General features: G+C 41.3%; 1 protein-coding gene across 1 annotated transcript in view; it reads left to right on the forward strand.

The window, feature by feature from the left end:
• TMEM26 (transmembrane protein 26) overlaps positions 1-18,482 on the forward strand; it is a 38,154-nt gene that overhangs the window by 7,739 nt on the left and 11,933 nt on the right. The window contains exon 2 of the mRNA XM_018576661.1: positions 13,761-13,839. Within this exon, the coding sequence (XP_018432163.1) occupies positions 13,761-13,839 (79 nt within the window). The remainder of the gene's footprint in view (positions 1-13,760; positions 13,840-18,482) is intronic.

An 18,482-nucleotide genomic window follows, 5' to 3' on the forward strand; every position in this document is an offset into this window, starting at 1 on the left:
GACAAAGGGTGGACACCGTGGACTAAATAGGCCTAAGATGAAAGGACTTCTACAATTTATTCTGCAAAAAGGTAAATATATACTCACAGACGTCAAATGAAAATGGATGCCTTTGGTATGTCCCAGGCCTGCAAGGAGACAGCCACTCCATCATACTCTATGGAAGGGGGCTGTTCACACACTACTGCCTAGACACTGACTCCCTGGGAAGCACCATAGAGACCACAGATCCCAGATGGGGATATGGTTTTATTTGAGGTCTGGGAGTATATATACATATCTTACTGAAACATGAACAGATGGCTGTTAGAGCAAGGTTAGAAAGTTTGGCGATCTGATGACCACAATAAAGGTATTTGCAGTATAATGTAATACAGCAGTCATGATTTCCCACCGATGCTACTTCTTCCAGTGAAACTAAATACATACTTCACAGCAGAGTCAGAAAATGTATTGTACCTTCCAAGAATATGGATCATTGTAACCCTCTGTGTAATGTGGTTTGGCAGATGTGAGTTAAAGGCCACTCTGGTGGGAAATAATTAGAAACAGAATTTTAATGTTGAAGACTTGAAGGATTGTGCTGAATGTACAAACACATCTGGAATAGTAGAAACTCTCTTGGAGAGGTTGTGCGGGAATTACCAAATCAAAAGTCATTCCAAGAAGTCAAAAGTTGAAGACATGGGAATTATTTCAAGAAAATGGACGTTAAGTATAATTCAAATGCATATTGCCTAGGAATAACTAAATCAGCTTAGAACCAAATATCCAATATGCAAATTGTGCAATGGAACCGCACATTATGCTGGAATTGAGTAAGGAAAACAAAAACTATGTTATGGGTGCTGAGTTAATTTTCATAGTTAAAGTGAATCCATGCATTAAACTTGAACTATGCCCCCTTAAGAAAAATATGTGCTGCAACACTTTATTATAAGTACATTTGCACTTTGAATTTTCTCTTAGTGCCCTGAATTCAATGCACAGTTGCCACTCTCATGTAGGCAGTGCCCGCTTGCACTACAGTGCAATAAAAAAAGTTGCAGGGGGACATAGAAATCAAAATTGTCAACCATGGTCCACATGCCTGCAGCTTGGCATTTAGCACCTGGACATATCTAACCCTGGATTTACAGCACTGCCCCTATTTCGGGATCCCTCCAACTATGAACTGCAATGCCTAGGTGGAGCAGAATGTGAGGCACAAATGAAGGAGATTTTGACCCCCCCCCCCCTTCCCTTTGAGAGGGAAGCCCTTTGTGTGTGGCATGACCTCTTGCCAGCTTTCCATGGATGCACTTGGACCAGCACTTGTGGTGAGAGGCCTCTTGGCCACCAGTGGTTACAACACTTTGTTGCCAGTTACTAAGGTATTGGCTTCTGCTACTTAAATTGAGTGCTCCAACAGGCAATTCAGTTCCCCAATGCCAACAGACTATTTAAAACCATACATTGGCCAGTACATTTTTAATGGAAGTTGTAGCTGTAGAATTTACCTACAATTGCTTTTTGGCAAAATATTAGCATTTTACACTCTTGCTAATTTTGTTATACTTGTTTATTACGTTTCCTATACAGATTTGTAATTGCTTATTCATATGCTATCCTCTGGGAATGTGTCCAGCAGTCCTTGCTAAATGGGGAAGTATAGAGGTTTTGTAAATATGTTCTTACTTTATTATGGTCGGGATCTAACAATAAAATGTATAAAATATGTTGTTAGGTGGTATATATAAAGTATTGCACATTAATAGTTCATATTCTTATTTTTAGCCAGCAGATGAAGGGGTTTTTGTTACATGCTTTCCTAGTTATTATACCACTGCTGAAATACACCTGTTTACACAGCTCAATTGCTCAAGTTTACAAAGGTTACGCATTGCTTCCCTTATGGTTCAGACCGAGCTTTCAATGTCATAAAGAAAGCATCAAGGTGGCAGTTGCGGCGGTGATGGCTCTTTAGCATAACCAAAGTCTTTGTGGAATCCTTTGTTCTGTATTCAATTTCTATGTGTAAAGCAAAGTTTCCCTTTAATGGCTATTGGAGGAAAATTTTAGATAGCTTAAAGTTGTTGATAGACACTGTAAGGCAGTTAGATGTGCAAACATAATATGACCACTCACTGGCACATCTGTCACTTAGGAGTCTAATTATAAATGTTTTCTCCCAAGATTCATACATTTTTCTAAATGGATGCATTGTACATCTCACCCAGTGGCACCAATGTGCTAATGTGCTTTCTTCTCTTTTCTCAGATCAGCTATATAAAACTGGGATCATGCAGAATTGGAAATGATCAGATAAGGATAATTTTCAGTGGCTGGTAGCACTCACTCTTATCTCTTAAAGAAGCCCTAAAGGCCCTGATCCTAACTCAAACATTTTGTCAGTCTGTTAGAATTATTATAGCATAACTATATACACATGTCAGCCACATGTGCTTGTTAGTGTTGATACCCCATGTAGGTGTAGGCCTTAGGTCATCAGAACACTAAATTTGTCTGCAGAGACAATCAAAATCCTCTCCTGAATATTTTTTTTTGGGTGGGGGTAATATTTTGTATATATCTATCATACCAAGCCTTAAACTGTGCTTGGCATGCTTAATAATGTACCTATAAATAGAGTACAGCTGTTTTATAACTATGACTTTGTGAACCAGCCCTTAGTTTAACGCTGTAATTTTCCCAGGTCACCCGTCTGGGATTGCAACATACTGATTACTGATATATGTAGTAAGTGATTGTCTAGACTCCCTATTGCCCTCTACAGGTACTGTCTGATGTCCTGTATTTGCGTCCTGCCTCAGTCATGGGAGAAGCAGCCCTTTCTCGCAGCCCATAGTCAGTGTGATGCTGTTGTCATGGAAAATGCTCTATATCAAATGAAGTTCATAGATCCAACTTTAAAAATCATAAAAAATGCATAATAGTAACAAGAAAAAATACGATACACTTTACAGAGTATAAACTCTGTCACATTTTGTAATTTAGTCAAGATTGGAACAGCCTATAGTTTATAGGCTTGTTTTTCAAAAAAGAAATCCCTTTATGAAAAAGAATACAGATGATATATTTTATGGGACTAAAAAATCTTTTGTTATTGAATCATAGGATTTCTTTCCAAAAAAACTTCATTAGTCGACAAAGCTTCAAGGTGCTACTTAGAAATTGATTTGAAGTTGAATTATTTTCGAGCAAACAGTCTTTCTCTGCCGTGTATTCAATACAGTAATTGCTGGAACCTTCCTGACAAAACAACCTGTGATTTCCCTATTACTGATTATATTATCCTTTATTTCAGCACAGCAGAGAAGCTAACACATACAATGTGTTACAGTATATAAATAGATCCCAAAAAAACATGGCTGCATTGTTTCTTGTTTTCCATTTTACAATGTATTCTTATTTTCCATTTTTTTCTTTAACTGTTAAAAAAAAACTTGTGTTGACCCTTCACCCTGAAGAATCCCTTACCAGCACACCAGACAGTCACACTGGTGTCCCTCAGCAAAGCTTATGGCCCCTCTGCTATAATTCTACCAACCTGTATGCTTTTAAGAAGTAAGTCCCCCCAAAAATGGGCTTCACAGGCCAAAATGTGGGTGTTTGTATAATAGATTTTTCTTTTCTGTTCATTAGTTACTGAGATCCATTATAAGGCCAGAAAAATGTAGACATATTAAAGTAGAACTATAGGCAGATATGAAACATCCCCATTTAATTCAGAAATAAATGTGTTAAATATCCATAAAAGTATTTATAATTGCAGCAGTTAGTCAAGTCCATCTAAATCTGCTAGTACGTCTAACACTACCCTGCTGCAGTCCAAGGGTGGCTCCATTGCTCCTCCATAAAATGGAGCCTTGCTAAGACTGGATGTGTCTCCAGATGAAAATAAAGGGAAAATAAAAACACTAGAAAAGAAAACTAATGCAGCCACCACATTTATAGAAGAACCCCTGGCACAAATTTAATCAGCCCCTACAGTGGGACTAACCCTGCACCACAAGGGTTAACTGCTCGTTTTTGTCTAGGGTAAAAAAAGTTACACACACCCAGCAGTCTAAGGTCCTGTGAGTCATCTTATTCAATACAGTGTATAGGGACATACCATCGCTGGAGGGAGCATTGCCAGTTCCAAGAATTGAGTGAGTATAACTTTTTTCTTTTGGCCCTGGGCAAAAACGAGCAGCTAAATCTTGCAGTTCGGGGGTAGTTCCACTTCAAGGGTTAATAAAATGTGTGCCTGGAGTTCTTCTTTACAGTCTGGCAAGCTGCACTGTATTACATTTTTGGTTTTGGGTTTAGATATGCTTTAAGGCCACTTTATCACGTTGTGACTCTTTACTGTATCAGAGTACATGTGTGTGACCATAGTACAAGCTATGTTGGCATATCAGAGCACAGCAGAATTTCCGGAGCCTACAGTGACTATATCATAGAATCTACAGCCAGCAGGACAGCTACTGGGAACATCTGGGTGAGATTATTACTAATTACATCCAGTTGGGAAAAACAAAAAAGACATCTATAGCGCAGTGTAAACTTCACAATAATCTGGTTTAAAAAAATAGCTTCATTAACACCATCACACATAATTTAGGGTAAGCATTATTTAGTCTACTATGCGAACTGGCTTTTAAAAAGTCACAATGTTGAAATACTAGCTTTATTCCTACTCTCCCTTACATCGACTTGGATTTCAGCAGAGTTTCTCCAGTGACCTAATAAAACTTCACATGCCACACAGAAACCCTAAGCTGCAGGATACAAGGAAATTTGGAGGCAGGGCTGATTCTGGGCTACACTGGAAGGAAAAAAAAATACTTATAATTTTTAAACATTTAACTTTTTTTTTAATGAAAGGTCTAAAAGAAAGAACTGATTCAACTCAGCCAACAACATCTTTAGTTTCATCATATTGCATATAACCCATATTGCATATGCAAGCCAAAATGCTTCAACGCGCACATGTTGTAGAGTATTTTGGCTCAGTTTAATTCGAGAAAGAGATTACTGTTTACATGATGTAATGCGCACATAGTGCCTGAAATTTCTGGAAAAGCTCCACCAAGAACTCTATAGGTACAGCACTGAAAATAGGAGGAATAGAATCATTCACTTAGGCAATTATTTTTTGATGTTCTGTCTCTTTTATTTCTGTGATTTGGTTTTACGTTTTTAAGTTTTATTTATATTATAAACAAACAGTAGGTAATATGTAGGATTATTCATGAAAGAGTAATGCTCTGTTTATAAAAACAATACTGGATTAAAAAATAGGAGAAAAACAGCTCTGTTGCCAATCAGTTTCATCTTTTTCTAAAGTTAAAGGGTAAAGTGACACTAAACTCAGGAGATAAATCTTAAAAATGCATTCAAGTACATTAATTAGTAACAAAAATGTATCTTATTTGTGCTTCACTCAGCTGTAGATCCTCAAATCATCTCTGATATATGCTGACACTGTACTTTTGTTCCTCATGGTCCCTGTGTGTGTTGTAAAGTAGCCACCTCTCCAAGCTCACTCCCATGATGGACTACAATGTCATATTTAGTTAGCTAAATTGTACTGATGTTACAGTGTATCACAGGAGTGACCTTGGAGCAGTGACTACTCTACAACACACACAGGGACCATGGAGAACAAAAGTATCACCCCTCCAGAAGGAAGAACAGTGTCAGCATCAATTCTGAGATAAGTTGAGGATCTGCAGCCGAGTGATACACAAATAACATAAATGTTTGTTAATAGTTATGGTACTTTAATGCATTTTTAAGATTTAACCGTTTAGTGTCATGAATAACAGCTCTGTTTTTTCTCACATTTCTGCAGCTTTATAAATAGCCCTTAAGGTTTTATACCAGATAAGTTAATTTCTGTTAACTTTAAAGAGGACCAGTAACCAAAGGGCATGTGTAATAATATGAATCTCCACTCTTGACCTGTTGCAATGTTGTAATATTACAGCCTTATCTCTCATAATTTAATAGATGTTTTATTATTTCTTCTATTCTTACCCTCTCAAGATTACATGAAAGACAAAAAAAAATTAAAGATAGTTTTACCGTCCTTTGGCAGCCCAGGTATATGGCTCCATTTAAAAAGGAGAGCAGATATCTATACACCTCAATGTTAGTCATGCATCACAAATTTAGCCATTCATAAAAAAAATGCAGGCCGTTGGGTAGAGCGTGCAGCATATCACAGAATTTTGGGGGGTATTCACAAAGGAGCCAAATGATCCAGCCGTAGCTTCGGCTGATCCTTCTGCTCTCTTCGGCTGCCGGAGCCCTTCGGTTTATTTGAACCGAAGGGCTGCTGTACGGGCTATTCACAATAGCCTGTACAGCAGCCAAAGCCGGCCGAGCCAAAGACATTTGCTTCAGCTCGACTGAGCCAAAGTGTCAGCTAAAGTGGGGCGAACGGCCTGCCGGCTTTTGCCCCATAAATGACATGTGTGAGGAGCCAGCCGTGATCTCCCGGCTGGCTCCACCCAGTTGTAATGAAAGATCAGCGTCCCCAAATGACCTAGGGACTTTGAACTGTCATTAAACAATAACAGCTGGGCGGAGCCGGCCTGCTCCGCCCAGTTGTTATTCATTGGTCGAGGAAACAGTTGGGCGAAGCTAGCTGTCACTGCTAGCTCTGCCCAATTGTTTATTATTATTATAATGTATTTATATTTTTAATTTGTTTTAATCTTTATTTATTTTTTATTTTTACTATTTATTGACATTTTAAAAATATTTTTTCAACTTTTTTTTTTAGACTCTTTTCATTGATCTGCTATTCTGCTCAGTACCACAGTGGTACCGAGCAGAATTGCCGAGCAGAATAGCCGAGCCGAATTCCGCTGCATATTCCTATAGGGCAGTGCAATAAGTCGATTGGCTGATTGCACTGGTTTCTTATATTTCTTAGGAATTCCACCAGAGAGCTCTTCTTATCAGCATTGCTATTGGCTCATCATAGTGATGAGCCAATAGGATTGCTTGCCTGGAATTTCGCAGTATCAGTGGGGTATTTATTATAGGCACCTCTAGGTACCTGCACTTCATGTCCACAGTAAGTTTTTGTTATGCCAGTCTCTTTAAACTGTGCCGCCGCAGGTCTAAGAGGTCATTAAAGGCTTCACTGGCAAAACGGAAAAGATATTTCCATTGAGAGTTTGGTGGTAAAACTAATTGCTACAAAAACAAGGCTGATGCAAACTAAGAATATTTTAGCTATCCTTTAAAGCAATTGGTATCATGTCACCAGTTTCCCCCTTCCTTCTCTACCTTTGCATTGTAAGATGTGAACATTATAAAATAAACATTTGTTATATTGAAGGCTGATTTATAAATTACAAACTTTCGATTTGATGTCTTGTTATAATTTCTGCAGAATACTTATTTCTTTATAGTACATGACTACTAACATTTTGGGGGCTGATTCTAAAGTATTTGCATAGAGTATAGCTGGGCAAAAGACATTCACATAACATTTTTGCCACTAAATGCATTAAAAAAAATCATCCCACGGGTGTTTTATTAAGGTATAATACTGGACTCACCTAACCAACTGCTCAGTGTCTGCAACCCCCCTCTGCCAATCCCTGCACTGGCTTCCAATAGCCCAAAGAATAACATTCAAAATATTAACAACCACTTACAAAGCCATCAACAACTCTGCACCCGGCTATATCTCAAACCTTGTCTCAAAGTGTCACCCTAACCGTCCCCTTAACTCTTCAAAAGACCTTCTGCTTTCCAGTCCCCTCATCAACTCCTCCCATGCTCGCCTCCACGACTTCACTAGAGACTCTCCCATCCTCTGGAACTCTTTACCCCAACCTGTCCATCTATCTCTCACTCTGACTGCCTTTATGCGATCCCTAAAGACTCATCTCTTCAGGGAAACCTATCACACCTCAACCTAACCACTCAACCATCATGATCTCAAACAATTCATCCCCACACAGCTACCTCCTCAAGTATCACTTCCCCCTCCCTTTTAGATTGTAAGCCCTCATGGGAGGGGCCTTCCTTACCATCTCGTCGTGAATTGTATTGTGATTGTAATGTCTTCCTTTGTAAAGCGCTGCACAAACAGTTGGCAGTGCACTATACAGTATAAATCCTGTATAATAATAAAATAAATCCTTTCCTGAGAAAAATGTCATACACTTTATTCTGTGTGTACATTAACACAATCTTTTTCACATAATGTTTTGCATAACTTTGTTTCTTTTAAATTTTTTACTTTTGCTACTTTTTCAAATGCGAGTTTTAAACATCTAGCTTGTGCTTTTTCCAGATCCAGATCCAGATTTTTTTAGTCATTCTTTTTAAATCCCCGCTTTACTCCTCTGTCTTCGGTTTTCTTTTGCACTTTGCCTTGAGATGCAAGGACGGTTTCCCATGACAGGTCTCTTTCAAAATGTATAGGTTTCAAGAGAAGATACATACTTAATCTGTCAAGGATTTGATGTGCAATAACATTTTAGATGTCCTAAAGATCACAATCTATTATCCACTGTAAGAGACAGCAATAAAACACCACGATGCTTGCATTCAGCTCAGTATTTGTGATCTATAGATGAAGCTAGATAAAGACATCAGAGGTAAGCCAAAAAGATCTTTCTTCTGACAGATCTTTTCAGAAATATCCATGCTGAGATCACCAGAGTGTCAATGTCAAATAGCATTTAGTCTGCTGCAGATGTCTCTGGCAGTCTCTTGATTCCCCTAGACAATGGGATCATAATCCCTTCTTGGTGGCAATTATATCATGTAATTATATATTTTTTCTTGCATCATTTGCATAAAACATTTACATTCTTTCAACATGCACTGTCTGTAGAGCATGCTGGGCTTTCTAATAAGACAGCCCAGCACCAGCTATGCACTCGAGGCCTGCTAATACGGATAAAATATCTATATGGCTCCTGTCTCTGCTAGCACTGGAACTTGGCTGCTCATCTTATAATCAACACACCTCTGCCACACTGCACAGTGAGGTCCTTGATTTTTCTGCAGAATACATTGGAGTCGATCAATATAGCCTGGTTTAAGACTCATCCCAGCCTGTGACTGAACAGTGAAAGAGCAGAAGCACACTAATGAGGTCATCACTCTGCTCTCTCCTGTTAGGAAGCTTCCAGTGATAGAGGGACAACACCGTAATGCAGCAGTGCCTGGGTCCTGCTGTGCAGAGGATTACAGAATGCTAATATCAAGAGACAAATCAGGTATTTCTGCTAGTTGTATGTAAACATATAGTTATTTTTTTAATTACTATATAAATGTGCTTTATTTTGATGCTTTAAAGCAAACCCTTGGGCATTTAAAAGATTTTAAGCTGATGTTTATGTAAAATTATAGTAACTGCATGCTTATCCCAGTGTCTAATAGATACTGTAGGTCCCCTGATTCCTAAAAAGTTGGAAATGACCTGGCATATTAATAGTTATCAGATTTTAGCTCTGATTTCACCCCTGTTTGCCTCATCCACATTGTTATTAGCCCATTATTGTCTTGAGTGGCCTCATTATCCAGGACTAGAGCAGATCAGAGCCAGTGACCAAGAAGCTGTTGACTATTGACTTGTCAGACTGTTCCGAGCTTTTAGGTCTCCTGAGAAGATCAAAAAGACACAACTCATGCATACAGTGACATCCATGTTCCTGCTATTTAACGTAAGCGCGAGTTAAAAAAAAATACACCTTGCCCATACACCTTACAGCCATCGCAAGACTTTTGTCTTGCGATGGTTGTAAGGTAATTAAAAAAACGTACGATCTGCCCATCTTGGACAGGCGGTTCGTACTTGCGATCATCGCAAGGCCGCCCCCTTGAGGGGCGGGCTTCCAATGACTGCAATGCACCGGCCCGTGCGGCATTTGTCTTACGAGCACGCCACAAACCCAAACGACAATCGTACGATCCTCAGCAGGATTTCGAGCCTGCTCGTAAGACAAAAGATGTGCGACCGTACATTAGAAACGGTCGCACGCCTTCCATACAACTGCCGATTATCGTACGATCGCGGGATTCCCCGTGATTATCGTACGATAATCTGCAGGTGTATGGGCACCTTTACATGCCCCTGGGTTCAACCGGAGCAGCCAATTAGAATCCATCATGAACTTGTCTGACGTAAGTAGGGTCAACTCTGATGCTGTAGGTTATTACACTTCCGAATTATCACCTATGAATAATAACTCACTAGCATGTGCAGGGCATTGCATCACTGTATGGCAAACATTGTTTTCAACTTAGTTACTTCTATGAGTGTAGCATCAACAGCTGGAAGTAAAATATATGTATTAGAAAATCTCTAATTAAAAGATATACTCATTAGGCTCCTGCATTTTAAAAGTCTCAATCTTTTATATCAGGACTTTACACACAGTGAGCATTAAATGGATAAAGCAAAAGTACATTTAAAAAAGACACAGTTTCGTTTAGTTATATACGTTTAAAAAAATTATGACAGGTATTTTAAAATGCTGCTAATATCATTGCCTGAAATCTGTTTTTCTATTATCTTTCTGCAATCCCCTGCACAGCCATTAGGGACTAATACTGGGAAGGTGTGTGCGCTCTGACCCAGTGTGATTCTGTTGCATTGTGCAGTGCTGTCAGTCTTACAGGTTTTCAGGCACTGGAGGCTGGAGAAGAGGTATTTAGGCAGATTACTTGAAGAGAAGAGCAGAAGGAAGAGTTATGCTCATTCATAATTCAATGTGCAGACAGGAAGATGGGATGGTGACACAAGAACTAGCAAATAAACAGGGTATCTTCTACCTACAGAGTGTTACAGAGGTATGTGCATCAACACAAAATTAACAATTGTCAAGACAGAATTACAGGTAGGTAATTGGCAGGTAAACCAGTTTACATACACGATATTGCCAAAAGTAATAGTAAACCCCTCCAAATCATTGGATTCAGGTGTTCCAATCACCTCCATGGTCACATGTGTATAAAATCAAGCACCTAGGCATGCAGACGCTTCTACAAACATTTGTGAAAGAATGGGTTGCTCTCAGGAGCTCAGTGAATTAAAGTGTGGTACCGTGATAGGTTGCCACCTGTGCAATAAGTCCATCCGTGAAATTTCCTTGCTGCTAAATAATTAGGATCCAGAGCGCCTCTAGGTGGCGCAGGAGCTGGGACCTGTTTCCCAGCTGCCAGTACTTAGCCATCACCTGGTGCTTCCTTTGAGGATATTTAAACCCTCCCTGCAGTCAGGATGATGGCTCAGTATCGTTTCCTGAAACTTGAACCCTGAGTCCCCAGAGTCCTGTTACCAGTCCTGTACCCTGTTTGTGTCCCGAGCCCGGTTACCCATTTGCAGTCCTAGATACCTCTTGTTGCCATTACCTGCCTTTCCTCCTGTTGCCATTACCTGCTTGTCCTCTTGTTGCCATTACCTGCCTTTCCTCCTGTTGCCATTACCTGCTTGTCCTCCTGTTGCCATTACCTGCTTGTAGTCTGGTTGATGTTACTTATTTATGTTTGCTTTTGGGTGTTGTTTAGTTTTGCTGTTTATTAAACTGTATATAATACATTCTGCCCATTCCGGTGTGGTCATAAGTGTTTGGTCTGCCTGTGTGGGTACCTGCGCAGGTGTGGGGTCACCTGTGCCGGTGCCCCTGACAGACTGGGATGCCATTAAAGTTAATGTTTGTGTGAAGGCAGGCATCCCAATACTTTTGGCAATATAGTGTATGTAGTCCAAGTATATTATGATCTGCGCCAGTCCCTAATAAGCTGCTTATTGTCCCCTTCCTTACTGATAAAATTATGGTATAATGAATGGCTCCTGTATGACAGTCTATGTGATGTACAAGCGTCATAAAGTATTAATATTATTATTATGCAGGATTTATATAGCGCCAACAGTTTGCACAGCGCTTTACAATATAGGGAAGACATTACCATCACAATACAAATCAAGACAAGATGGTAAGGAGGACCCTGCCTGTCACGTTCCTACGAGTAGCGGGGGGTTGGACCACAACTGCAAAACTGTTGGGGGTAGGCTTAAGGGATTGGATCAGTCAGACAGCTCCCCAATACACTCGGTGTGATGGGGAGCCGTTCCACATCATGTATCCCAGCCTAGGGGTGTGGTAATTAGTATTAATGATTAGTGGGGCTTGATGGGTCTGTAGTCCGTATGCAACCAAATGCTATGCTAGGTATGTAACCTCCTCTAATGCTCCGTTAGTATATATGTTTTGATAGGTGGAGACTCCACTCCTATAGAGGTATGGAACAATTCAGGCACAAGCAGAGACAGACACTCTTCAGCAGTATGGGTAAGCTAGGCACAAGCATGGACAAGCAAGACTCCAGCAACAGCGTTAGATGGAACAAGGCACATGAAGGCAACACGTTAAGCAGAATGTATCAGTTCATGCAATAGCAAAGCGTGCAGTACTCCTGCTGTATGGTTCAAATGAGGCTAGCTCCTACAGGCAGTGTTGTAGCAGTATGTAACAGTTCATGCAATAGCACAGATATACCACATGTAGGGCAAAAGCCCTTATACTTGCGATTGAGCTCGTTCTAAACTGAGGGCTCGCTCCTTCCTGCAAGGGCTGAGTGGCACTTCCAGTGGTGAGCAGGGTTCCAGGGGACATCTAGTTCCTGCTGAGTTAGGGAGCCGGTCGAGTTCAGTGGAAACAGCAGGAGACAATCGCTCGACGTTCCACATTGACTGAACGCCGAGTGATTGCCACCGCTGCAGTTATAAGAGGGAGCTGCGAACAGGGGGCGGAGCCCCGCGTGACGTCACGGCCGCAGCGGCGCGGCGCTGGAGAGGCCGGAGATGCCGGGTGCAAGCGTGACACTGCCCCTGAGGGCTTACAATCTAAAAGGGAGGGGAAGTGATACATGAGGAGGGAGCTGTGTGGGGATGAATTGTTTGAGAACGTGATGGTTGAGCGGTTAGGTTGAGGTGGGATAGACTTCCCTGAAGAGATGAGTGTTTAAATGCATAGAGTATCAAAAAGTCAAATTCGCATTCATTTGTGTCTCACATGCTAACCCTCCCATGCTGTCAGTCCAGAAAGCATTTAGCGGGACTAGGTGTGGCCAGGTGCTGATTGCAACAGCCACAAGCTTGTGAAGCAACAGAAAAAAAAAATGCTGATAGTCACACACCCTGCAATATTTTTTCCCCACTGTATATTGGGTTCAGGAAAGACCGTTCCTGCCTAACTAACTTGCTAACTTTTTATGAGGGGGTGAGTAGAGATATGGATGGAGGGAGGCCGGTAGATGTAAAGTAGAAACAGCCTATATGAGAGTGGCAACTCTGCTCTGAATTCTGGAGCAGTGCAGCAGCATTTCCACACCATCACAGGAATTTGTATTAATTGGACTTCACTAGCAGGATCAACAGGTATTTGTGGGACTTTGCAGGGGCCTAACAGAAAACTGTGAGAGCAGCACCTATTTTGTAATGGAAGACCATAGTTCTACTTTATGTATACCTTAACTTAGTTAAAAATGTTGTTATTTTAAATTCCTCTGCTCTGTGGTCTAAAATGCTGAACAGCCTAATGTAATATTCAGCTTCATTTAGCATCGGTCTTGTTTTGGGAAGTGCTGCCAGTGCTAGTCTCAGCAGGAGGGCAGGATCTGTATGAAGACAGAACTACTGATTGACTACTTGGACAAATGTAGACTAAATATACAGTATGTCACATTACTCATTATTTTCATTGCATAAAACCCTTTTTGTATTCCCACAGGTTTTCACCTCCTATATTCTGCTATTTAATAAGCATAGTGCCATCTCTGTGGCTTCTTGAAATAAACTATGATCATCAGGTAAGTTTCCTGTCCAAAAAGTAACCTACAGTTGTGTGCTTTTTGCTAGTGTATATTTTCTATAGTATTGTAGGCTGTCCAGGAGCAATAAAGTGTATTTCCACTTTTGCAGCCAAATTGGGATAACACATATTTTATTTTATTTTTATTGTTACATGTTCCCATTTACATAGCATAGATTTTAGATGCTCTTTTCTAAAAACTCCAGGACTGAAAAACTGGCAGATTTCATTATCACTTGTGCTGGCAGATTTCATTATCACTTGTGAACTAGATGGACGGGACTGTCTATCCTAACAAATGGTCTTCATAAGATCTCAAGGCAATGTATGTTAATGCATATCTAAGAAAAACTGTCCCTTAGTCTGTCCCTTTATCTGCACACTGCCATCTAATCTAACCACTAGAAGATGCCTGTATATTTTAAGTAGGCTGTGTTAATGCAAACACATAACAAAAATATAGGGGGGTTATCTTATTTTTGGCTGCCAAAGGGTAAATAAACTTTAAAGCCATTGGTCTGCAAGCGGTGATGGCTGTGCTATTGAAATGTAGAAAAGAAAAGGGTTCTGCTGCATGGTAGGCTTATGCCCAGGGCCGGATTCCCGGCAAGGCCACCGAGGATCGGGCGGCACAAGTTTGAAGTCACCCGGCGCCCAGAACATGGAGTACCAGGCGGTAATTTGTTTTCTACATTTAGCCCTGCTTTGCACAAGCAGGGCTAAATTAAGAATGGGGGAAGCCGCTTGTTTCTTTAGGATGGAGAGTGGTGAGCTGAGCGGCAGGGTTAAAAGTAACCCTGCCTCTCCGTGTACACAGTACACTCTCTCACTTGTCACAGGAGTTCCAGCACAGTGCTGCGCTAAAACTCCTGTATTGGAGGTGACGGGGTCTTAAAGAGAACCTGTCACCTCCAATTGCTATCACACAGGGGATTGTTAGCTCCTGTGTAATAGCAATATAAATTAAAAAATAAATTAATTAATTTTTAAAAAAGGGTGGCGTGCAGGGGCGCTTTGCGGGAACTGGCTTTGGGGCGGCAGGAAAGGTAAATCCGGTCCTGCTTATGCCTGTAAATAGCAAAGGAAAAGTGGCCACTTTTCAATGTATCAGCAGAAATCAAGTAATCTCTGGTGAGATGTTTGAACCTCTCTCAGGTCTCTATTGCTGTGTGTGGCCCGTTTGAGGAGATTCATCATACTTGCTCTGTGAACATAAGGACAGAAAATGAGGAAAATGTGGCAAATATGACATAGTTTCTAATCCTACTCTATCTAGAACATAAAGTGGAACTGAAATGTTCAGACTTGCCAGAATATTTTCCATAATGTCAAAGAATGCACAGCATATTTGCACATTATGGCACAAATACCATGTAAAGTGCCCCCTTCCAGTGCTACAACATCTGCAGTCTCCCTTGTCATCTTCTTCTGGTTTAGGAGTTCTTCAGCTAGGTTGGAATGACTGGGATGACGGAGCATGTGTATTCATCTCAGGTACAACTCAGGAGAACAGTGAGCAATACAATAGCGACACCACCAAAATCTCACTCAAAATCTCACAAGACTGGGACAATTTATATTGACAGATGTTGCCTTTAAAATAGCAAACTTTCTGGGTTCATGTACACTTTAGGCATTTCTCTTATCTACACTGATGAAGAAAGGTTCATCTCCATGTGCGGTTAAAATGACTGAGGCGCTCAAAACATAGTTATAAAAAAATATAGTGAATGACTGTGGAGAAAATGTTTTCAGCAGTTTACAACCGAGCATAGGAAATCAAGAGTAAGTTCAATTTGGACATTGCATCTGGAAACAAAGTCTGATTATGAACTTTGAAATGATGTCACAGCACTCCAGACACAGCATTCCCTTACCCTATTCAGAAAAGGACACATTCATGTCTTTCAACTACTACACTCCATTTAACTGTCCGCTTCTTTCCTTTCTACATATAACATAGCAAAGGCTGTAATAAACAGCAGTGCATTGTAAGGTTTGTGTGGAAACCTCAGTAGCTTTATGAGAGAGGTGAAGACATGTATAATCAGAAAATTATGACAAAATTCTCATAAAAAGCAGTATTCATTCATTCTAAAATAACTCTTGAAAAATCAAACATGTATTTGTTCTTAAATCTCCAATCCTTAAAGAGCCTTAAAGGAGAACTATGAGGTGAGTGCTTTTCACTCACCTCATAGTTCTAGCCGACCTGTGACAATGAGACTGTCACAGGTCGGCTCAGTAGATCGGGAGGTGAGCGAACACATACCGGGTTCGCTCACCTCTGAATCCTGTCACGGCTCTCTGCCGTGACAGGGGGAGGGGCTGGATTCCCCTCTCCCCGCTCCGATCGGCCAGCGCTGACTGGCGGAACGGACGGGGGAGGGGCGGGTACAGCTGGCTCTGCCACTAGATAGGCAGAGCCAGCTGTCACTCACGCAGCTGGGCGGATTCCGTCGTCTAAGAGTAACGGGAGGACGCTAGTTTGTGTCCTCCCGTTACCCTAAGGAGAACTACGGGGAAAAACACTGACCCCATAGTTCTCCAAGAGCCTTAAAGAACCTACTACAACTTTCTCATACTGACAGCTGTCAAATAATCTTTCAGATTTTGACATAATCATATCAGTTTATCATTTGGTAGTAAATCCTGTAGGTTACTATCAACAATACTACAGTTCTGTAAATTAAAAACAACAGATGTGCCGGATTATTCTGGGGGTTATTCACAAAGCTGCCGAAGGCAGCCGAGTGAATAAAACACTGTTCGGCAATTCACTTCAGTCTAGTACGGCTGATTTCAGCTGTACATCGGCTCAAATTAGCCGTACATCGGCTGCCTTTGGTCAGCCGAACATGCTCTGCTGAGCTGAAGTGCAGAAGGAATTCGACTCAGCCGATCCAACATCTGGATAGGCCGAGCAAAAGCTGAAATTAGCTGTACATCGGCTGCCTTTGGTCAGCTGAACATGCTCTGCTGAGCTGAAGTGCAGAAAGAATTAGACTCAGCCGATCCAACATCTGGATAGGCCAAGCAAAAGCTCAGGCAGCTCACTTGCTGCCACTCGTCCCTATTCTCATAGGGCCTGAACGGTAGTAAGTGAATAGCCGAATGCCGCTCGGCTATTCTGCTCGGTACCTCCGAGGTACCAAGTGGAAAAGCAAAACAGGTAAATGAATGGGGAAAAAAGGAAAATAGTTGAGAAAATATTTAAAAAATGTAAACAAATAATAAAATTAGAAAAAAATAAAGATATTTTAAAGAAAAGAAAAAAAAATTGGCAGAGCTAGTGCTGACAGCTAGCTCCGCCCAACTGTTTTCTATTGGAATTTTCTAACAGGTCTCGGCCAATGAGTAACAACTGGGCGAAGTCGGAAGTGACATCACGGGTGCCTCCGCCAAGTTGTTATTGTTTAATGACAGCTCAGCGTCCTCAGGTTATTTGGGGACACTGATCTGCCATTACAACCAGGCAGAGCCAGCCATGAGATCACAGCTGGCTCCGCCCAGCTTGCATTTGTGGGGAGAACTGCCGGCTCCTCGACAAGCTGCTCCCCGCTTCGGCTGTCACTTCAGCTCCGCTAAGACACTCGGCCGCCTTTGGCTGCTGTACGGGCTATTGTGAAAAGCCTGTACAACAGCCCTTCGATTCGACTGAATCGAAGGGCTCTGGCGGCCGAAGATAGCAGAAGGATCAGCTGAAGCTACGGCTGGATCCCTCGTCTCTTTAGTGAATAACCTCCTCAATCCTGAAAATGGCCATTCATAAATGCATGCAAGACGGAGACAGTCCAAAAAGGCCAAGGTCAGTGCCTGAGAGGACAAGCAGTACTGGAGAGCCAGAAGAAGGATGCTTAAAGTAGTATTAAACTCTCAATCTTTGTTCAGTAATGAATCCAGATAATAAGAAATATACATTGCCCAGCAAAGTGTTCCTTTAAATGTTTGCCCAAACAACTACAGTCACCATGTTTCCAAAGAGCTGGCTTCACTTCTCTCAGCTCCACTTCACTGAACTTCCTGAGTACAAGATCACAAGGGACAAAGCAGTCTCCAGCAGCCATCCATCTACTAGCTTGGTGAAGGGAGAAGAAAGGAGGGAGGAATGAGGAGTGGGAAGGAGGAAGGCGAAAAGGGGAGGAAAGTGATTTGCTGGCTGCTGTGCCTGTATGTTTGTGGAGATGCCCACAGCTTACCAGCATACACAAGGGGTGGCTCCATAGGACCCTGCAACGGAAAGGAGCCAACCTATAACAGGATATCAGGGTCAGCGTTCAGCTGACCAGCTGATTCCACAGGAAACTAAAACTATTAAACATCAAGGAGCAGCGTCCATTGTAAGCTATTTAACCAGCATTTAAAAATAGCTTAACAACCTTTTGATTCTTATATCACTTTAATTATGGTCTGGCATTGAGTCAAGCTAACTGGTCATATATAGTGCCCTGGGCAAAGAAAGAAAAGTGAGGTCCTGTATGTTGATTTACTGTACTGGGCACATCTTAAAAGAATGAGGAACCTAGGATGAATACAAAAAATTAACCTAACGTGCATGTAGTCTTTTGTGGGTAAAGCAAAACATAAATGCTTTTTAAAGGGCACAATGCAAGTAGAGCTGCACTTTCGCTATATCAGTAA

This window comes from Nanorana parkeri, unplaced genomic scaffold (assembly GCF_000935625.1).
Source record: "Nanorana parkeri isolate BGI_ZX_2015 unplaced genomic scaffold, ASM93562v1 scaffold73, whole genome shotgun sequence".
In the NCBI taxonomy this organism is placed as follows: domain Eukaryota; kingdom Metazoa; phylum Chordata; class Amphibia; order Anura; family Dicroglossidae; genus Nanorana; species Nanorana parkeri.